This window comes from Xenopus tropicalis, chromosome 6 (assembly GCF_000004195.4).
Source record: "Xenopus tropicalis strain Nigerian chromosome 6, UCB_Xtro_10.0, whole genome shotgun sequence".
Lineage (NCBI taxonomy): Eukaryota > Metazoa > Chordata > Amphibia > Anura > Pipidae > Xenopus > Xenopus tropicalis.
In genome coordinates, this window is record NC_030682.2 from 9,789,856 (window position 1) to 9,808,385 (window position 18,530).

At 41.9% G+C, this 18,530-nt stretch overlaps 1 protein-coding gene across 21 annotated transcripts in view; it reads left to right on the plus strand.

The window, feature by feature from the left end:
* obscn (obscurin, cytoskeletal calmodulin and titin-interacting RhoGEF) overlaps positions 1–18,530 on the plus strand; it is a 241,276-nt gene that overhangs the window by 161,534 nt on the left and 61,212 nt on the right. For all 21 annotated transcript variants that reach the window (XM_031903695.1, XM_031903696.1, XM_031903701.1 and 18 more), the window contains 11 exons: positions 107–280; positions 664–823; positions 1,869–1,985; positions 3,448–3,612; positions 5,589–5,747; positions 5,859–6,036; positions 6,941–7,054; positions 7,255–7,422; positions 7,794–7,896; positions 9,343–9,472; positions 10,834–10,939. In XM_031903695.1, coding sequence (XP_031759555.1) covers positions 107–280; positions 664–823; positions 1,869–1,985; positions 3,448–3,612; positions 5,589–5,747; positions 5,859–6,036; positions 6,941–7,054; positions 7,255–7,422; positions 7,794–7,896; positions 9,343–9,472; positions 10,834–10,939 — 1,574 coding nt within the window. The remainder of the gene's footprint in view (positions 1–106; positions 281–663; positions 824–1,868; positions 1,986–3,447; positions 3,613–5,588; positions 5,748–5,858; positions 6,037–6,940; positions 7,055–7,254; positions 7,423–7,793; positions 7,897–9,342; positions 9,473–10,833; positions 10,940–18,530) is intronic.

Below are 18,530 nucleotides of genomic sequence, written 5' to 3' on the forward strand. Positions count from 1 at the left end.
AACCATATGCCCAATAGTGGAAATAAATATTGGATGAAATAACCTTAATAGATAGCCTTTTGTTCTAGAACCACTGTGCAAATGATCTCCTCTCTTGGCTTCCCAGCATTCTGCTCCAGGACCTGCTGAACACAGAGAAGGAGTACGTGAAGGAGCTACAGTTCTTGGAGAACCATCACCTACATCACACAGAGAACAGCCCTGATATCCCAGAGAACGTTGCTAGCCAGAAATCCACCATCTTCAGGAACATCAGCGACATTGGCAACTTTCACTCAAAGTGGGTAGTATTTCACTAAATACACATTGCAAGATAATTTACTCATACTGATGAGTCTTTTTCCAAAATTTGTGTTTTAGTCCCAGAATTCCATTGTTTTTGCACTTTTACATTAGGTGCAAAGTGCATGGCATTCCATGGACCTGCTCTGATGCACCTTTCCATTGTGTACTATTGCGATGTTCAGACTAAATGTGGATAGAACGTTCTAATTCATCTATGAACTTACCTTGGGGCTTAACCCAGATGATCAGTAGAGGGCTACATAGAGTTACATTGTGCCCATAAACCCCATACAACACTATTGTACTTTATTCTCTACATTATTATATCTGAACATTGTTCTTCTGTCAGACCTAATTGAGTTTTTCTCTTATAAACAGCATTTTCTTCCCCGAGCTAAAGAAATGTGACACAGACGATGACATTGCCATGTCCTTCATAAAGAACGAGGATGAATTCAACAAGTACATTATGTTCCTGGTTGGCCGCGTCCAGGCTGAGTCGGTCGTGCTCAGCGATTCTATTCAGGAGTTCTACAAGGTGAGTCCAAGGGCAAAAAGTTCCAGTGGGCAATTTAAGAGAATATATGCAACCATCACCATGTTATTACATTGAAACTAAAGCTGAACCTAAAATAAACCTTTGTGCTGAGGGGAGGTGTAGTCTGGGAATGTCAGGGGCCTAAATATAGGGGCTAGATAGCCAAAAACACACAAGTTAGCCTTGAATATGGATCAGTGCACCCCCTTATAGTCCTAATATTGGCAAGATAGCCTAAATCAGTGAAATAATTATAGCAACAGTAGACCATGGGGACTGTATTGATCTGAATTGCCCCTGCTTATTTTCCTTATTGTCGTTGACAAGCATGGGAGCATTGATATGTATTTTACTTGGGACCCAGAAAAATCATGTTTCCCCTGCCCAAATAGTGGTCCTTCGAAAGGGTGTGGGTCTCACCACTTATCGAGCAGCATGTCTGGGCATAACTGGTAATGGTCCAGGCAAAATGTCCCATGTTTGCTGTTTACTGTCAAATGTTGGAAGGAATGAACCCAGATGAGATGTGTGTCGAGTAGTAAATTATGGATATAACACAACTGGGCTATAGAAGAGGTATATATATAATTCAGTCTTTCCATTTCAGAATATATTTTAGGCGCACAGACTTTTTGGATGATATGCGTCATTGGATGATGGTGCTGGAGACCTGTATCTAGACATCCACTTATAGTTCTGAAAATAGACCAGGTAGAAGTAACTAGAAATCAATTATTAAAGACCCAGACTATGAACTGCACAAAATCTCAGCTCTTAAACTAGTTTTACAAGGAAGTGAACTTATTCAGATAGTCTGGATTCCATATGGTCTGTAGAAGACCTAGAACTCAAGGCTGAAATTGATGTGGTATCTCAGGTTCAATGTAATAACTAGTGAGCGTTGGCTGCCTGCTGATTGGTACGTGTGACTACACCTGTTATTACCTCTTTTGATTGGAGAAGCAGAACCAGTTAGAGATTCGTCCAAAGTCTACCACAAATATCATCTAAGCTAGTTTCATGCTAAAATTTGACTGTTTTACAGAACTATTCAGATGAACGGCTAGCGCTGTCAGACCCGTCCAAGCCCCCTGTGCCTCCTCTGCAACATTACCTGGAAAGGCCCATAAACAGGATCCAGCGATATCAAGTCATTATAAAGGTGGGCACAATATGATTTGTGATTCAGAGTTTTTACTTATCCAGGACATCTGAAAAAGGGTTAGTAAGAAGTTGGTGGAGGAGAGAGTAAAGGAGGTCATACACAGACAGATTTATACTGCCGATTTGAGCCCTTTAGACCAGGGATCCCCAACCTTTCTTACTCGTGAGTCACAGTCAAATGTAAAAAGACTTGGGGAGCAACACAAGCACCATAAAAGTTCATTGAGGGCTGTGATTGGCTATTAGGGGCCTCTATGCACCCTATCAGCTTACAGGGGCTTTATTTGGTAGGAAATCTTGTTTTATTCAACCAAAACTTGCCCCCAAGTCAGGAATTCAATAATAACTCCCTGGTTTGGGGGTACTGAGAGCAACATCCAAGGGGTTGGGGAGCAACATGTTGCCCCTGAGCCACTGGTTGGGGGTCACTGCTTTAGACCAATTCGACAGCTTATCTGCCCATGTATGGGGCCCCTAAATGGACATCCCCAATCGATTTCTGGGTGAAAGTGGACCGGGTGTCAATCAGGTAGGTTTGATTTTCCTGTCAGATCAGTGGCCGCATCAGCTCATGGATGCAGCCTTGGTCTGACAACTCCAATACACGATCATAGGGCCAAACAATGGAAATAGCCTGATATTGCCCACCTTAGGTGCACATATCGGATGAAGATCCGCTTCTTTGGCAACATGTATGGCCACCTTTAGGAATGTACAGTGCAACCAAGCTTCCATCATTCCGACCCCAACTGCTGCTCAAAGTTACAGCTGGGAACAATTGGTCATTCATGTTTTATCATCTACGGAGATTCTCATTCATCCAGGTCAAGATATACATTATCTCGTAGAATTAAGTCTAAAGCAACTGGACTTTCTGAGTTTTCTTGAAAACTTCTGAGGAAGCTGCTCCTATGAGCGGTAAAACGTTTCCAAGTCCAGTTGCTTTAGACTTAATTATACTAGATACTGGATGTTATTATACTAGATACTGGATGTTATTATACTAGATACTGGATGTTTTATTATCGTTATCTCACTAATTTGACTAACCAGACTGGCAAGGATTTGTAAACTACCAGGATCCAAGCCATTGTGCACAAACACAAGAAGAACAGAGAGACAGATATTGAGACACAACTGTAAATCTTGACACACAGACCTGAAGACCTTCACTACTTTATTTCAAATAGTAGTAGGGGGTATACACAACACAATTCAGAATTAGAAAACCATTGCTCATTTTTATTTGGAAGGTGGGATTGTACTGAAGGCTTGGCAGATGCTTAGGTTCATACACAATAAGAACTTTACTGGGCACTTGGGTCAAGCAGATATTCAAGCCTATCACATTCTCTCTGACCATAAAGCCCATGTTCCTTGCTTTTTGGTCAGTTCTGTAGTCTTTGTAATACTTATCCTATACCTTGTGCTGTATGTAATGATACAATTCCTTCCATTAGGAACTCATCCGGAACAAAGCAAGAAACGGGAAGAATTGTGCACTACTGGAACAGGCCTATGCTATTGTATCTGCTCTTACTCGGCGGGCAGAGAACTTCTTGCATGTGTCCCTGATTGAAAACTACCCGGGAACGCTAGAGGCCTTGGGTGAACCTATACGTCAGGTAGTTTCTTTTTCCATTGATCCATTGGGGAGATACAGGTATAGGACCCGTTATCCAGAATGCTCTGGACCAAGGGTATTCCAGATAAGGGGTCTTTCCATAATTTGAAACTCCATACCTACTAAAAAATCAATAAAACAGTAATTAAAGCCAATAGGATTGTTTTACATCCAATAAGGGGTAATTATATCTTAGTTGGGATCAAGTACAGGTACTGTTTTATTATTACAGAGAAAAGGGAATCATTTAACCATTAAATAAACCCAATAGGGCTGTTCTGCCCCAATAAGGGGTAATTATATCTTAGTTGGGATCAAGTACAGGTACTGTTTTATTATTACAGAGAAAAGGGAATCATTTAACCATTAAATAAACCCAATAAGGCTGTTCTGCCCCAATAAGGGGTAATTATATCTTAGTTGGGATCAAGTACAGGTACTGTTTTATTATTACAGAGAAAAGGAAATCATTTAACCATTAAATAAACCCAATAGGGCTGTTCTGCCCCCAATAAGGGGTAATTATATCTTAGTTGGGATCAAGTACAGGTACTGTTTTATTATTACAGAGAAAAGGGAATCATTTAACCATGAAATAAACCCAATAGGGCTGTTCTGCCCCCAATAAAGGGTAATTATATCTTAGTTGGGATCAAGTACAGGTACTGTTTTATTATTACAGAGAAAAGGGAATCATTTAACCATTAAATAAACCCAATAGTGCTGTTCTGCCCCAATAAGGGGTAATTATATCTTAGTTGGGATCAAGTACAGGTACTGTTTTATTATTACAGAGAAAAGGGAATCATTTAACCATGAAATAAACCCAATAGTGCTGTTCTGCCCCAATAAGGGGTAATTATATCTTAGTTGGGATCAAGTACAGCTACTGTTTTGTTATTACAGAGAAAAAGGAAATCAGTTTTAGAATTTTGGATTATTTGATTAACATGGAGTCAATGGGAGATGGGCTTTCCGTAATTCTGAGCTTTCTGGATAAAGGGTTTCCGGATAAGGGATCCCATACCTGTACTAAGAAATAAACTTTCTTAATCAGAACTATTATTTATTATTATAGAAAATGATGTGCTCTGTACCAGGCCTAGTTACTCATTCCCATTAGCTTATTGAAGCAACTGTGATTTCTTTTTGACTTGACCGGGACTTTTTCCTCACTCAGAGAATTTTTTGTCGTGGCAAATTTTTTCAGCAAAAATTTTTCCGATGGTGAAATGCAGAATTTCGCTGCGAATCCATGCCTGCCGAAAAAAATGTGCTCATCACTAATTCCCATCTCTAAGTACTAATGCGCTAAAGATGGCTTAAGGTCCCCATACACTATAAGATCCGCTCACTTGGTGATGTCGCCAAGCGAGCGGATCTTCACCCGATATCCCCACCTACGGGTGGCGATATCGGGGGGCATGTAGGCGAATTCGATCGTTTGGCCCTGGGGCCAAACGATCGAATTCTAAACACTGCAATGGGCCAGTCGGTTCAGGGACCGCATCAACGAGCCGATGCGGTCCCCGATCCGACTGGATTTTCTAACCTGGCCGATCGATATCTGGCCAATTTCAGGCCAGATATCGGTCGGCCAGGCCCCTCATTTCTGCCCCTACACGGGCAGATAAGCTGCCGAATTGGTCCAAGGGATCCATATCAGCAGCTACTATCTGCCCGTGTATGGGGACCTTTATACTCGTAGCCAAAACTTCAGAAGGAGAAGTCAGACATTTGTTTGCTTGATCTGCATCCAAATGAAAAAGCCTCATTTAGAATAATAGTAATAATAAGGCAGCATTTTTATCCTCCCTCAACATAGCAACAGGGAAATCTGAATGCTAAATCAGAGAAATGGCTCTCAAGTGCTACAATTATCAAATTGCCTTCGATGTTTGCCTGCTTTGTTATGGCTGGCAATTACCTAAATGAAATCAGAACATTTGTATAAACATGAATTGTCCGTGTTTTCAGGGTCACTTTATTGTTTGGGAAGGAGCCCCTGGAGCTCGAATGGCCTGGAAGGGTCACAACCGTCATGTCTTTCTGTTCAAGAACTACTTGATCATCTGCAAACCCAAGCGGGACACAAGGACAGACACCTATAGCTACGTGTTCAAGAACATGATGAAGGTCTGTAGCTTGTAACTTCATCCTTGGGATGTTCTACTGCCTTTACTTGTTGTGCTTCCCTGTATTATGGCCTGGCATTGAGTGAATATGGCTCCCTTTCTCATGTCTCAGCTGACAAATATAGACATCAATGATCAGATAGAAGGAGACGACAGAGCTTTTGAGGTTTGGCACGAACGGGAAGACTCAGTGAGGAAATATCTGCTTCAAGCTCGAACCGTCATCATAAAAAACTCCTGGGTGAAGGAAATCTGTGGCATACAAGAGCGCTTCAGTATGCCAATCTGGAGTAAGCCATGTCCTACTTTATTGTAATATCAGTGATACGTCTGTGTGGTACAGTCCATTCAGTGCCAAACAACATATACGGGATCTGATCATTAATAATCATTTGGGCTACATTTGCCTATCTAAAGTCTCTTGGAACCCTAATGATCTTGAACTATGAACTGAGATATTGGGTTACGTTTATTTGGGGAAGATAGAACCCCATGGACAGAGAAATATATGTTGATTCCAGAATTCCTTATAAGGTTTAGATATATTTAGGTCTTGGAATTAAGGGCAAGAAGTATGTCCAGTCCAGAATTGGACACTGTAAGTTGCAGATCTGAGACCTGGTTTCATAGTTACATAGTTACATAGGGTTGAAAAAAGACCAGTGTCCATCAAGTTCAACCCATCCAAGTAAACCCAGCACACTTAACCCACACCTACCAATCTATACACTCACATACATACACTATATATACAACCACTAGTACTAACTGTAGATATTAGTTTAATTAAACAAGGGATGGGGCTTAATACATAAGCCACGTGGCACCCCCAGAAAAAGATGCATGGAATAATGATCTGCTGTGGCTTCACCTAAAGCAGTGGTTCTCAACCTTCCTAATGCTGCGACTCTTTAATACAGTTCCTCATGTTGTGGTGACCCCCAACCATACAATTATTCCTAAGACCATCGGAAATATGTGTTTTCTGATGGTTTAGGTGACCCCTGTGAAAGGGCCCAAAGGGGTCCTGACCCTCAGGTTGAGAACCGCTGTCCTAAAGTGTAGTAGGAAGAACAGAAAGAAAACAAAGAGCGAACAGAGCAATAAACAGAAAACAGAGAGGTTGTAGATGAAAGAAGGGCCAAAGGTATGGGACAAGGACAATTCCATAACACATCACTTGTGCGTTTTCAGATCCTCCAAAATTCATCGAAGTTTTAGCAGACTGCACGGCCGAATTGGGAGAAACTGTCAAGCTGGCGTGCCGCGTAACAGGGACACCTAAGCCTGTTGTTGCCTGGTATAAAGGTAATTCTCAGCTTATTCTATCTGCTAATATTACCATGAAAAAACTTATGTAGGCATCATATGAGGCTGGGCTGGAGGTCCCGCCCTAGGACAATACCACCCTTTTCCCTTTATCTTACATAACAATGTCCTAATGCAGCTCTTTTGTGACACCTAGAACATTTTCATGGTGGATATTATATATTCTTTTCCTCTCCAAGATGGCAGACCTGTGGAAGCTGACCCCCATCACATCATTATTGAGGATCCCGACGGCTCCTGCACATTGATTCTGGATAACATGACTGGAGCCGACTCAGGGCAGTACATGTGCTTTGCAGCCAGCCCAGCCGGAAGTGCCAGCACTTTGGGGAAGATTCTTGTCCAAGGTACCATCTTACCATCATATTGTCTATTGGTTCTATGCACCTTGTTTGGCATGCAAACTGCAACCTTGTTTTTTATTATAATTACTCTACTCAGTAGGGATAAGCTAATTTATGTGCCTGGTACAGATTCACAGTGCAATTTGTGGTTTCACGGGTGGCAACAATGTTTGCAAACCTGTTCTAGAGTTTCACCATGTGTTTTTCTGGTGAAAAAAAATACAAGAAAAAACTGCATTTACTGCATTACAATGTGAGGACAAGAGGATTTGACAGAAATTCTTATTATTTCAGGGGGGCTCCAGATGGCTACAAGAGGGCACAAGTTTTGTTGGACAAGAAACATTGATTTCAATTATTTTCTTGTTTTTCAGTGCCCCCGAGGTTTGTCAATAAACTCCGAAACGCTCACTTTGTGGATGGGGAGGATGCCCAATTCACATGCACCATTGATGGAGCTCCCTACCCACAGATAAGGTGAGCCAATGACTATTGGGGTTATAAAGATGCCTTTTTTACAGTACAGAACATGTTCTACTGCCTCTTTACACTGTATAGTCAGCCATCCAGAGCCTAAAGTTGCTTATGGCCAAGAAACCTTGGAAGTTGGAATCTGTAGTTGGAATCCATCACCCTATAAGGACCCAAGGACAACTGAATGATTGGCTGCCTGATTGCTGGGGGATATACAGAAACATGGGCCCTGGGCTGATTTAGGAAAACTCACAACACACAACAGGGCAGTTGGTGTAATGATAGAAAGAATTTTATTAGAAGAAATAATACAATTAAGGCAAATGCACCTGAAGATGATGCCACGACCATTTAGATGGTTACAGTCGAGGAGATCAAACACAAATACAATTATATCGATGTTCATACATAATGTTAACTGTTTGGCTGATGTTTCCACCATGACAAATTTCCGGCAGGACCTCTGAGTACTAAGTAGACTACTAAGTAGCCCTCAGAGGCTACCCAGTAGTCTACTTAGCTGCAAGACCAATGTCTACGAATAAAGGTGCCACATACTGGGCCAGATTCAATTCACTGAGGAGTTATCTCATGGTTCATCATGGGAAAACTTATGGACAAGATTCAACTTGAGGAGAAAGAACTTTTATCCAAATTCAGTTCCAATTTTTTCCCATAGACATCAATAGAGTTTTCACGTGATAAACTTTGAGATATGTTTATCTGAATTGATTGCATCTCAAACTGAATCTTGTTCATGAGTCTTTTTCTCACTGAACTGAATCTGGCCCAGTGTTTGAATGGTGGAGGTTGCTAAACTACAGAAAGTTACTTATCCTCTTGCAGGATTTGCTTTTAAAGGGAAACTACACCCCCAGAATGAATACGTAACCAACAGTTTATATTATGTTAAGTGACCAATTAAAGAATCTCCCCAAACTGGAATATATATATCAGTAAATATTGCCCTTTTACAGCCTTTCCCTTGAGCCGCCATTTAGTGATGGGCTGTGTGCTCCCTCCGAGATCAGCTGACAGGAAGTGATGCAGCTCTAACTGTAACAGGAAGTAGTGTGGGAGCAAAAGGCAGAACTCTGCCCATTCATTGGCTGATGGGGCCTAGCATGTATGTGTGCCTTGGCTTGTTTGTGTGCACTGTGACTCCTATGATCCCAGGGGGCGGCCCTTAGTACCTAAAATGGCAGTTTCCTATTTAGGATTTTTTTTGGTTTGAAAATATGGCCTGACTTTGCCTAGGACAACTCCCATTGACTTCTATAGAAACTTGCAAGCTTTTAGATGGCATATTTTTTGCACTTAATAACTACCAGACATTCGAGTTTTTGAAACGTAATTCGAATTTGAAGTTTTTTTTAAAGCAAAATGAATCGTGAAAAAAAATCTGGAACGTTGATAAATGTCCCCCTCACATGATACGTTTGTTTGCAGATGGTACAGAGAAGGGAAACTGCTGTCAGAATCTGCTAAATACCAAACATTCACTGAGCCAAGGAGCGGTGTTTTGGTGCTTGTGATCAAAAATGCCACCAATGAGGACCTAGGCTATTATGAATGTGAGGTAAGACTTTCTATATAGAGATATTTGGCTGCTTTGATTTAAAAAAAATGTTTTTGTCTTTTCTGTAATTCTGTTGTTACAATATATATACATGTATGGGAACTGTTATCTGGAAACCCATTATCCAGAAAGATCCAAATTATGGAAAAGCCGTCTCCCATAGACTCCATTATAAGCAAATAATCTTGATTTTTGTAAATGATTCCTTTTTCTCTGCAATAATAAAAAAGAACCTGTACTTGATCCCAACTAAGATATAATTACCCCTTATTGGGGGCAGAACAGCCCTATTGGGTTTATTTAATGGTTAAATGATTCCCTTTTCCCTGTAATAATAAAACAGTACCTGTACTTGATCCCAACTAAGATATAATTACCCCTTATTGGGGGCAGAACAGCCCTATTGGGTTTATTTAATGGTTAAATTATTCCCTTTTCTCTGTAATAATAAAACAGTACCTGTACTTGATCCCAACTAAGATATAATTACCCCTTATTGGGGCAGAACAGCCCTATTGGGTTTATTTAATGGTTAAATTATTCCCTTTTCTCTGTAATAATAAAACAGTACCTGTACTTGATCCCAACTAAGATATAATTACCCCTTATTGGGGCAGAACAGCCCTATTGGGTTTATTTAATGGTTAAATGATTCCCTTTTCTCTGTAATAATAAAACAGTACCTGTACTTGATCCCAACTAAGATATAATTACCCCTTATTGGGGGCAGAACAGCCCTATTGGGTTTATTTCATGGTTAAATGATTCCCTTTTCTCTGTAATAATAAAACAGTACCTGTACTTGATCCCAACTAAGATATAATTACCCCTTATTGGGGGCAGAACAGCCCTATTGGGTTTATTTCATGGTTAAATGATTCCCTTTTCTCTGTAATAATAAAACAGTACCTGTACTTGATCCCAACTAAGATATAATTACCCCTTATTGGGGCAAAACAATCCTATTGGGTTTATTTCATGGTTAAATGATTCCCTTTTCTCTGTAATAATAAAACAGTACCTGTACTTGATCCCAACTAAGATATAATTACCCCTTATTGGGGGCAGAACAGCCCTATTGGGTTTATTTCATGGTTAAATGATTCCCTTTTCTCTGTAATAATAAAACAGTACCTGTACTTGATCCCAACTAAAACCCCAGGTCCTGAGCATTCTGGATAACAGGTCCCATACCTGTATATAGTATGAGGGGCATTGTGCCAGACAGAGTTCCAACATCTAAAGGGCAACAAACATTGAAATCATGGCAGGAAGGAAGTAGACACGAGTCACATGATCAAGTAAAGGCTCCATTTCATGCACAATCGTTTATTTGATTAAACTGCATTTGTCATTTTCAGTTGGGGAACAGACTGGGATCGGCTAGAAGTGGGGCAGAACTGAGCCCGATGACCCCGGCACTGCTGGCCCAAGAGCGGAGGGGAGACCAGACCATAACTATTGAAGGTAACATCGTCTATGTCTCTATCATAAAACAAACCATCCTCATATCTTATGTGGAAACTATAATCTATGTCAACTTATTTTATTTATACAGTATATGATGGTTTTATTTTTTCCATTGCATAGCAAATGTTATTATCAGTGATTGGTATGTTAATGGCCAGGGTGGGATCTGATTGGTTGGCCACACAGGGTTCCATATTGAATGGGGCCCATGTTGGCCAATATCCACCTGTATAATATCTACATAAGCCCCTCATATCTATTCCTTCTATAAACTGTCGTGTTCTAGCACAAAGTAAGGATGAACAGGGATAGAACACACAATCTGGGAGCAGAGAATAAACATTTGTCGCTTCCAACTCCGCCCAAACTCCGCCCGACTCCGCCCAAACACAACTCGGGCTTTTTAAAAAGTAAACATAATTTCAGGCAACTTTGCGATCAATTAAAAATCTGCAGCCTTTTTATGATGTTTAATGTAATAATATGGTTTGGAACAGTTCCCTAAGCCACGCCCCCTGTTCCCTAAGTCCCACCCCATGTTCCCCTGCTGATCTGGCTGACTACTTTATCACTCAAATAAAATGTAACAGTAGTCACCTGCCTCCTCCCAATCCCACAATCCCCTGCTTCACACGTGATGCCAATAAGGAAAGGAACATCCCAGTGCAATGCATTGTATGTATGTATATTTTTATTTATAAAGTGCTACTTATGTACCCAGCGCTGTACAGTAGAATACATTAATACAAACGGGGGGTTATTAAGATAATAATAGATAAATACACAGTATAACAATAAATACAAATAAATACAAGGTACAGTTGCAATAAGTTAAGAGTCAAAGACACAAGAGGATGTAGTTCCTGCATGCTGTCTGTAAGCTGTGGGGAAGTTGTTACAATCTGTAACATCAGTGTTTTAGTCCCTCCTCCCCTGCCAGGATTTCCAATGATGCAGAAAGAGAAGAACTGTTTTGCAGCTGGATTTCAGCATATAAACATGGGATTTATTGCTACTGTTTGAACAGATTACAGGGATAGGGATATTAGGGTTTTTTGTGGGGCTCGGAAGCCAAAGTTCCCCTATAAACTTGCTTTGTATCTATCCTGTGTAGTCGGAATTGATATACTTAGTCCCTAGGAAATCTTTTTCATGTATGTTTTCCTATCTGTTAGGAAGCGCCCCCGTATCCCCCCATTTATCCTGCCCCCAGCTCCTTGGTGGGTCCCCTGGTTCTATCCATCTGCTGATAATAGAGAATACTCCCTCCCACAGGCCAGACACAGTGGGTTTGCCCTAGCTAACTACGTGTTATGGTAAGGTTGGGGCAGAATGCATTTATAGATAGCCGTCAGGGCCGGAACTAGGGGTAGGCAGAAGAGGCAGCTGCCTAGGGCGCAACGATGGAGGGACGCCAGGCAGGAGCCTCTCCTGCCTACCCCTAGCGCTACTTTGTCATTGCCTCCGCCGCTTGTCATTAGCGTCGGAGGCAATGACCGAACTAACCGCCCCGCCCCCTGCACCTCCTCCTGTGCATTGGTGCGCATGCGCCGTTCGGGGGGTGGGGAGGTGGGCGGAGTTTGCCGACCGGGTTGCCTAGGGCGCCCACATACATACACCTGAGGGCAGGAATGAAATTCTTGTTGGCAATGACACGGTTACGATGATTGGTGGAAAAATGGTGGAAAAATGGTGGAAAATGGAAAATACACTTGGTTTTATCTTAATTCATTAATTCAAGTTGCACAGTGTATGAACCATTGGGACCTCTACATCTGAAAGTCGAGATTTACGTACGTGTTTTTGACAGTATACGATTGTTTCTTTTTTTCTCAAAAAAATTTGTGTAATTATTTTAAAAACCAAGATTTATAAAACTTTATGTGACTTTTTTAAACTGGCAAAAAGTACGCCAGGTTTAAGCTGCCGAGTACCATTGAGCCCTATGGAGGGTTAGAATAGTAGAGGAATAGAATTGTCAGTGACAGCCTGTCCTTGACACATTTTGAAGGGGAAGTTAACCCCATCATTGTTTTCTATTTCACCCACTTTCAAGGGGAAGTTAATCCCATCATTGTTTTCTGTTTCACCCACTTTCAAGGGGAAGTTAATCCCATCATTGTTTTCTGTTTCACCCACTTTCAAGGGGAAGTAAAACACATTATTGTTTTCTATTCACACATTTTCAAGGGGAAGGTAATCATATCATTGTTTTCTATTTCAAACACTTTCACATGAAACAATGACAATGATATACAGTACCACTATATATGATGTACTAATGAATATATATAATCTATACCATCCCTATAATAAGAACAAAGGTAATCATTTCTTTTACATTAAGAATATTTAAACCTCCAAGGGAGGGAAAACTGCTTTATATTGAAACCAAACAATGAGCAATTAAAGATTAATTAACACAAGAACCTCTAGGCCCCTCTTTCAGAGGCAGAAACTGCATAACTGGGGCAGGTTGAATTATTTGAATCTCACCATTTGGACTGAGTCGGGTCTCCACCATCTGTATCACTTTGAGATTGGCTTGTGTATGGGAATAGAAATATCTGCACTGAAACACAATAATAAAACATCCCTAGAAATGGGCTTCTGGGGCATTTGTGGGAAAGTTATTGTTTCGTATTGTCCAGCAATGACTTTAGCATTTTGGTAATGACTGGCCAGTATCCATTTGCCTGGGAATGAATATTGTGGCCTTTGCAAAGAACCTTAAAAAACTATACAGTTTCCTTCGATCACATTAGTTAATGCAAATAGTTATAAATAAAGTCCATTACTTGGCTGCACCCTGTTTAGTCCATTATTGCCGTTCACTTTCAATTAGCAACTTGAATTACTCTTAATTTTCGCTAATTCATATATATATTGTAGAAATGCTTCTATTGGCACTGAAAAGCCATAGACATTTTATTACAAAGGTAGATCACCCCTTTAAGAAGGCCCTGACATTCCCAGTACCCAGAGGCCCAAAGAGGCCCCCCAGCAGCCCAATAAATATTGCCTGTCCTATGGCACCTTACAGCAGCCCCACAGAACCCACAGGTTGCCAGTCCGGGCCTGGTAAGGGCAAGGAGCAGAGAGAAGGTGCAGTGAATAGTGATGAGCGAATTGTTTCACCAGGCATGGATTCGCAGCGAATTTTCGATTTAGCCATAGGCGAATTGTTTGCAAAACTTCCACGGAAATTCGCCGCGGAAAAATTTGTGTTGTGTCAAAAAAAAAAAGCAACAACATTGGGCGCAGTCCTGTCAAAATTTTTGCGGTCGCGTCAAAATGGATGCAGTCACAGCAAAATAGGTGCGGTCACGGCAAAAAAAGACGCGTGGGATGAAAAAGGATTTGCGCGTTTCGCAGACTTTTCTCCATTTCGTGAAGCGAAACGGGACAGATTCGCTCATCACTAGCAGTGGAACCACCCAACATCTGCCATAAGTGCTTCAAAAGACACCCATAAGCTTCCCATGTCCCACTCCCCTGTATTCACCTCCCATACTGGGACCCGCCCTACTGGCGCTAGGGGCAAAGTACCTTATTGCACCTCTGTTTGTAACTGAACCATCCCATATACACCCTGCTCCTCTAATTAGCTCAATTAGCTCATATGATACGCTGCCCATAATTAGTTACCTTTCCTGACATTCATTTATACCCCCTGCAAGGGCATCCGATAGAATGATGGGTATATAAATATGGTGGGTATATAAAGTAGTTACCTACATGCCCCATTCACATAAATAGACGGGTAAGTGGGTGAGGCCTATAGGAAGCCGTTAATAGAAGGGGCCCATCCTATGTAGGTGTATTTTGTCTTCCCTGACTCAGTTACACTGAAAAGAATTATGGGTAAATGGGCAGGGCCTGTAACCAACAGTTTGGCTTTCGCTGTACAACACATAACGGTGCATGTTGCCCCTGGCTTTGCCCCCCGGGTACATTCTGGTGCCTTGTATGGAATGTGCTTTGCTATTGGTCACATGTGCCTTTTATGGAATGTGCTTTGCGATTGGTCACATACATTTACCCACGCACAGTAGTGGTGCCGCCTAATGGATTTTGTTTTTGCCTTTATATAAGCAATAATAATAATTAATGTTTGCAGTGGGTTCCTTTTTGGCCTGAAAGAATATTAACAATTTAAAAGGAAAATAAATGCCATTTATAAGGAAGTTTTATCTCCTTTTTTAATTAGACTTGATGAGATGTAAGAAATTACCTTAATATCTTATTATTTATATCTCTGGGTTGGAGTTGCCATGTTGATTCCAGTTTTACCCATGATATTTACTTCAACTTAAGGGGAAATAAATGGAATATAAAGCAATATTATAAAACCTATTTTCCTTTTAATCCAAACATCTGTGGCCTGGAGCTTCTCAGGATTGGCCGCCTTGCAGCTGACAGTTTCCTTGGCCCAGGAGCTGACAAGCCAAAGGCTGCAGATTTGTGTTTCTGTTGGTGTGAAGAGGGAGTGTTAGTAAGGGAAAGAGTCTCACTTGTCCCCGTCCAGAAAATTTGAATTTTCTATTACAGGTATCGAACCCCTTATCCGGAAACTCATTATTCAGAAAGTTCTGAATTACGGAAAGGCCATCTCCCATAGGCTCCATTTTAATCAAATAATTCACATTTTTAAAAACAATCTCCTTTTTCTCTGTAATAATAAAACAGTACCTGTACTTGATCCCAACTAAGATATAATTACCCCTTATTGGGGCAGAACAGCCCTATTGGGTTTATTTCATGGTTAAATGATTCCCTTTTCTCTGTAATAATAAAACAGTACCTGTACTTGATCCCAACTAAGTTATAATTGCCCCTTATTGGGGGCAGAACAGCCCTATTGGGTTTATTTAATGGTTAAATGATTCCCTTTTCTCTGTAATAATAAAACAGTACCTGTACTTGATCCCAACTAAGATATAATTACCCCTTATTGGGGGCAGAACAGCCCTATTGGGTTTATTTAATGGTTAAATGATTCCCTTTTCTCTGTAATAATAAAACAGTACCTGTACTTGATCCCAACTAAGATATAATTACCCCTTATTGGGGGCAGAACAGCCCTATTGGGTTTATTTCATGGTTAAATGATTCCCTTTTCTCTGTAATAATAAAGCAGTACCTGTACTTGATCCCAACTAAGATATAATTACCCCTTATTGGGGCAGAACAGCCCTATTGGGTTTATTTAATGGTTAAATGATTCCCTTTTCTCTGTAATAATAAAACAGTACCTGTACTTGATCCCAACTAAGATATAATTACCCCTTATTGGGGCAGAACAGCCCTATTGGGTTTATTTAATGGTTAAATGATTCCCTTTTCTCTGTAATAATAAAACAGTACCTGTACTAGACTTAAGGCAGGAGATCTGAATTACAGAAAGACCCCTTATCTGGAAAACCCCAGGTCCCCAGCATACTGCATAATGGATCCCATACCTGTACTTGTTTAGACCCCCCAAGAAATAAAGTCTAGATTGTACTCGCACTTCATACGTGGGCAGGTCTTGAATGAGAGGAGTTAATTGCTCTGTAATTAATGATCCATTGTATCATTAGGGCTCTGGCACATGGGGAGATTAGTCGCCCGCGGCAAAACTCCCTTTTCGCGGGCAACTAATCTCCCCGAGTTGCCTTCCCCCTGCCATCCCGCCGGCGAACATGTAAGTCGCCGGTGGGATGGCAGACGCGGCGGGGCAATTTCGGGAAATCGCGCCGCCGCGTGTGCCATCCCGCCGGCGACTTACATGTTTGCCGGTAGGAAGGCAGCTGAAGGCAACTCGGGGAGATTAGTTGCCCGCGAACAGGGAGTTTTGCCGCGGGCGACTAATCTCCCCATGTGCCAGAGCCCTTATGTTCCAAGTAGAAACAAGACAACAGCCTTCATTATATAAGGTTCTTATTTCTGGTTAATGGACGCTCCTGGTTTCCTTGCCAATATGTCACGGCTTGTGTTGCTGTTATATACACATGAGCCGGAGCCCTGGGAGACGCAATCGGAGGCAAAGGCCAAGTATCACCTTTTTGAAAGTTAAAACAAGGGGGTTGTTTTTGTGCTCTGCTGCTGCGAGGGAGAAGTCCTGCTGCGAGAGTCCCAATCATCAAAGCCACGTTCCCTCCGGGGCAGCGACAGGAAGGCTCCATTCATGGAATTTTGGGGGCGGGGAGTAGATTAAGCATAGCATCCAATCAGCTAATAGGCTGTTACTAGACCTGGTACAAACGACTTTACCCCATGGGGATCAGACAAAGGTGTCAGTCCCACCGAGCCGCACCCAAGCTTTTACCTGTTTGGAACCTTGACCTGATTCTACGCGCAACCCTTGAATAATTGAAATGAGGTCATCATAAACATGGACGTGATGTCACCGGAGAGTTGGCCACTCCCTGCCCAATACCCTATTGCACTGCAGGTACCCAGCCTGCTCTATGGCTCCTATATGTTTAATAATTCTTTTTAAATTTTACCTGGGCTGATTGTAAATATATTCTCAGGCTAACATAGCCAGCTGCATCCTGAAAATCAAGTATTTTTCAATAATCTGTGTTTTTATTAACCACATACCTTAGGGTCGGGGGCTACTGCCTCAGGGGCCCCTACACCACCCAATGGGGTCCCCACACCCATCCGACCCCCTCCCCCAAGTGTGTGTTACCTTCAGAGTGTAGGGGAGATAGACTGATGGCTTGGGGGAGCACACTGTGGGGGATCCGGTCTGGCCCGCTGGGGACCCACCGAGTTTTTTCCGGGTGCCCTAACGACCCAGTCCGGCCCTGCATACCTTCCTGTGATTTTTCACTTTCATTCTCGATTTCGGAGTAATCTCAGATTGTTGAATAATTTACTTTAAATACAAATAATTCAAAAGAACCTCAAATATGAAGACCTTGTAAGCTCGGAGCTGCGCCTTATTGACATGCTGATGGTATAAAGTGTGCAACTGTCAGCCAGGCTCTGGGCCATAAGAACTAGCCAATGGCTTCATGTGACTTCCAGGCCTCCCTCTGTGCAGCCCTAATATATTCCATTCACTGCTGCAGTAACCAGTAACCATCAAGCCAATGGCATTCCTACATTCCTGCAGTAGCTGTTTGTCCTTTGCTATTGATTGCACTGCTGGTTCTGACAACAAGTGCCATTAAAGTTGTAGTAGTTGGCTCCCATCCAGCCAAGGCTTCAGCCCCAATAGCGTGTTCTGCAAATAACAGAAAAACCACAAAGATGTGCGAAATATTGTGGGGAGCAAGTGGAGTCCTAGTCCTGGTCAATGCAGTCCTACTGGGCCACTGTTAGTCCTGGTCAATGCAGTCCTACTGGGCCACTGTTAGTCCTGGTCAATGCAGTCCTACTGGGCCACTGTTAGTCCTGGTCAATGCAGTCCTACTGGGCCACTGTTAGTCCTGGTCAATGCAGTCCTACTGGGCCACTGTTAGCCCTGGTCAATGCAGTCCTACTGGGCCACTCGTTAGTCCTGGTCAATGCAGTCCTACTGGGCCACTCGTTAGTCCTGGTCAATGCAGTCCTACTGGGCCACTCGTTAGTCCTGGTCAATGCAGTCCTACTG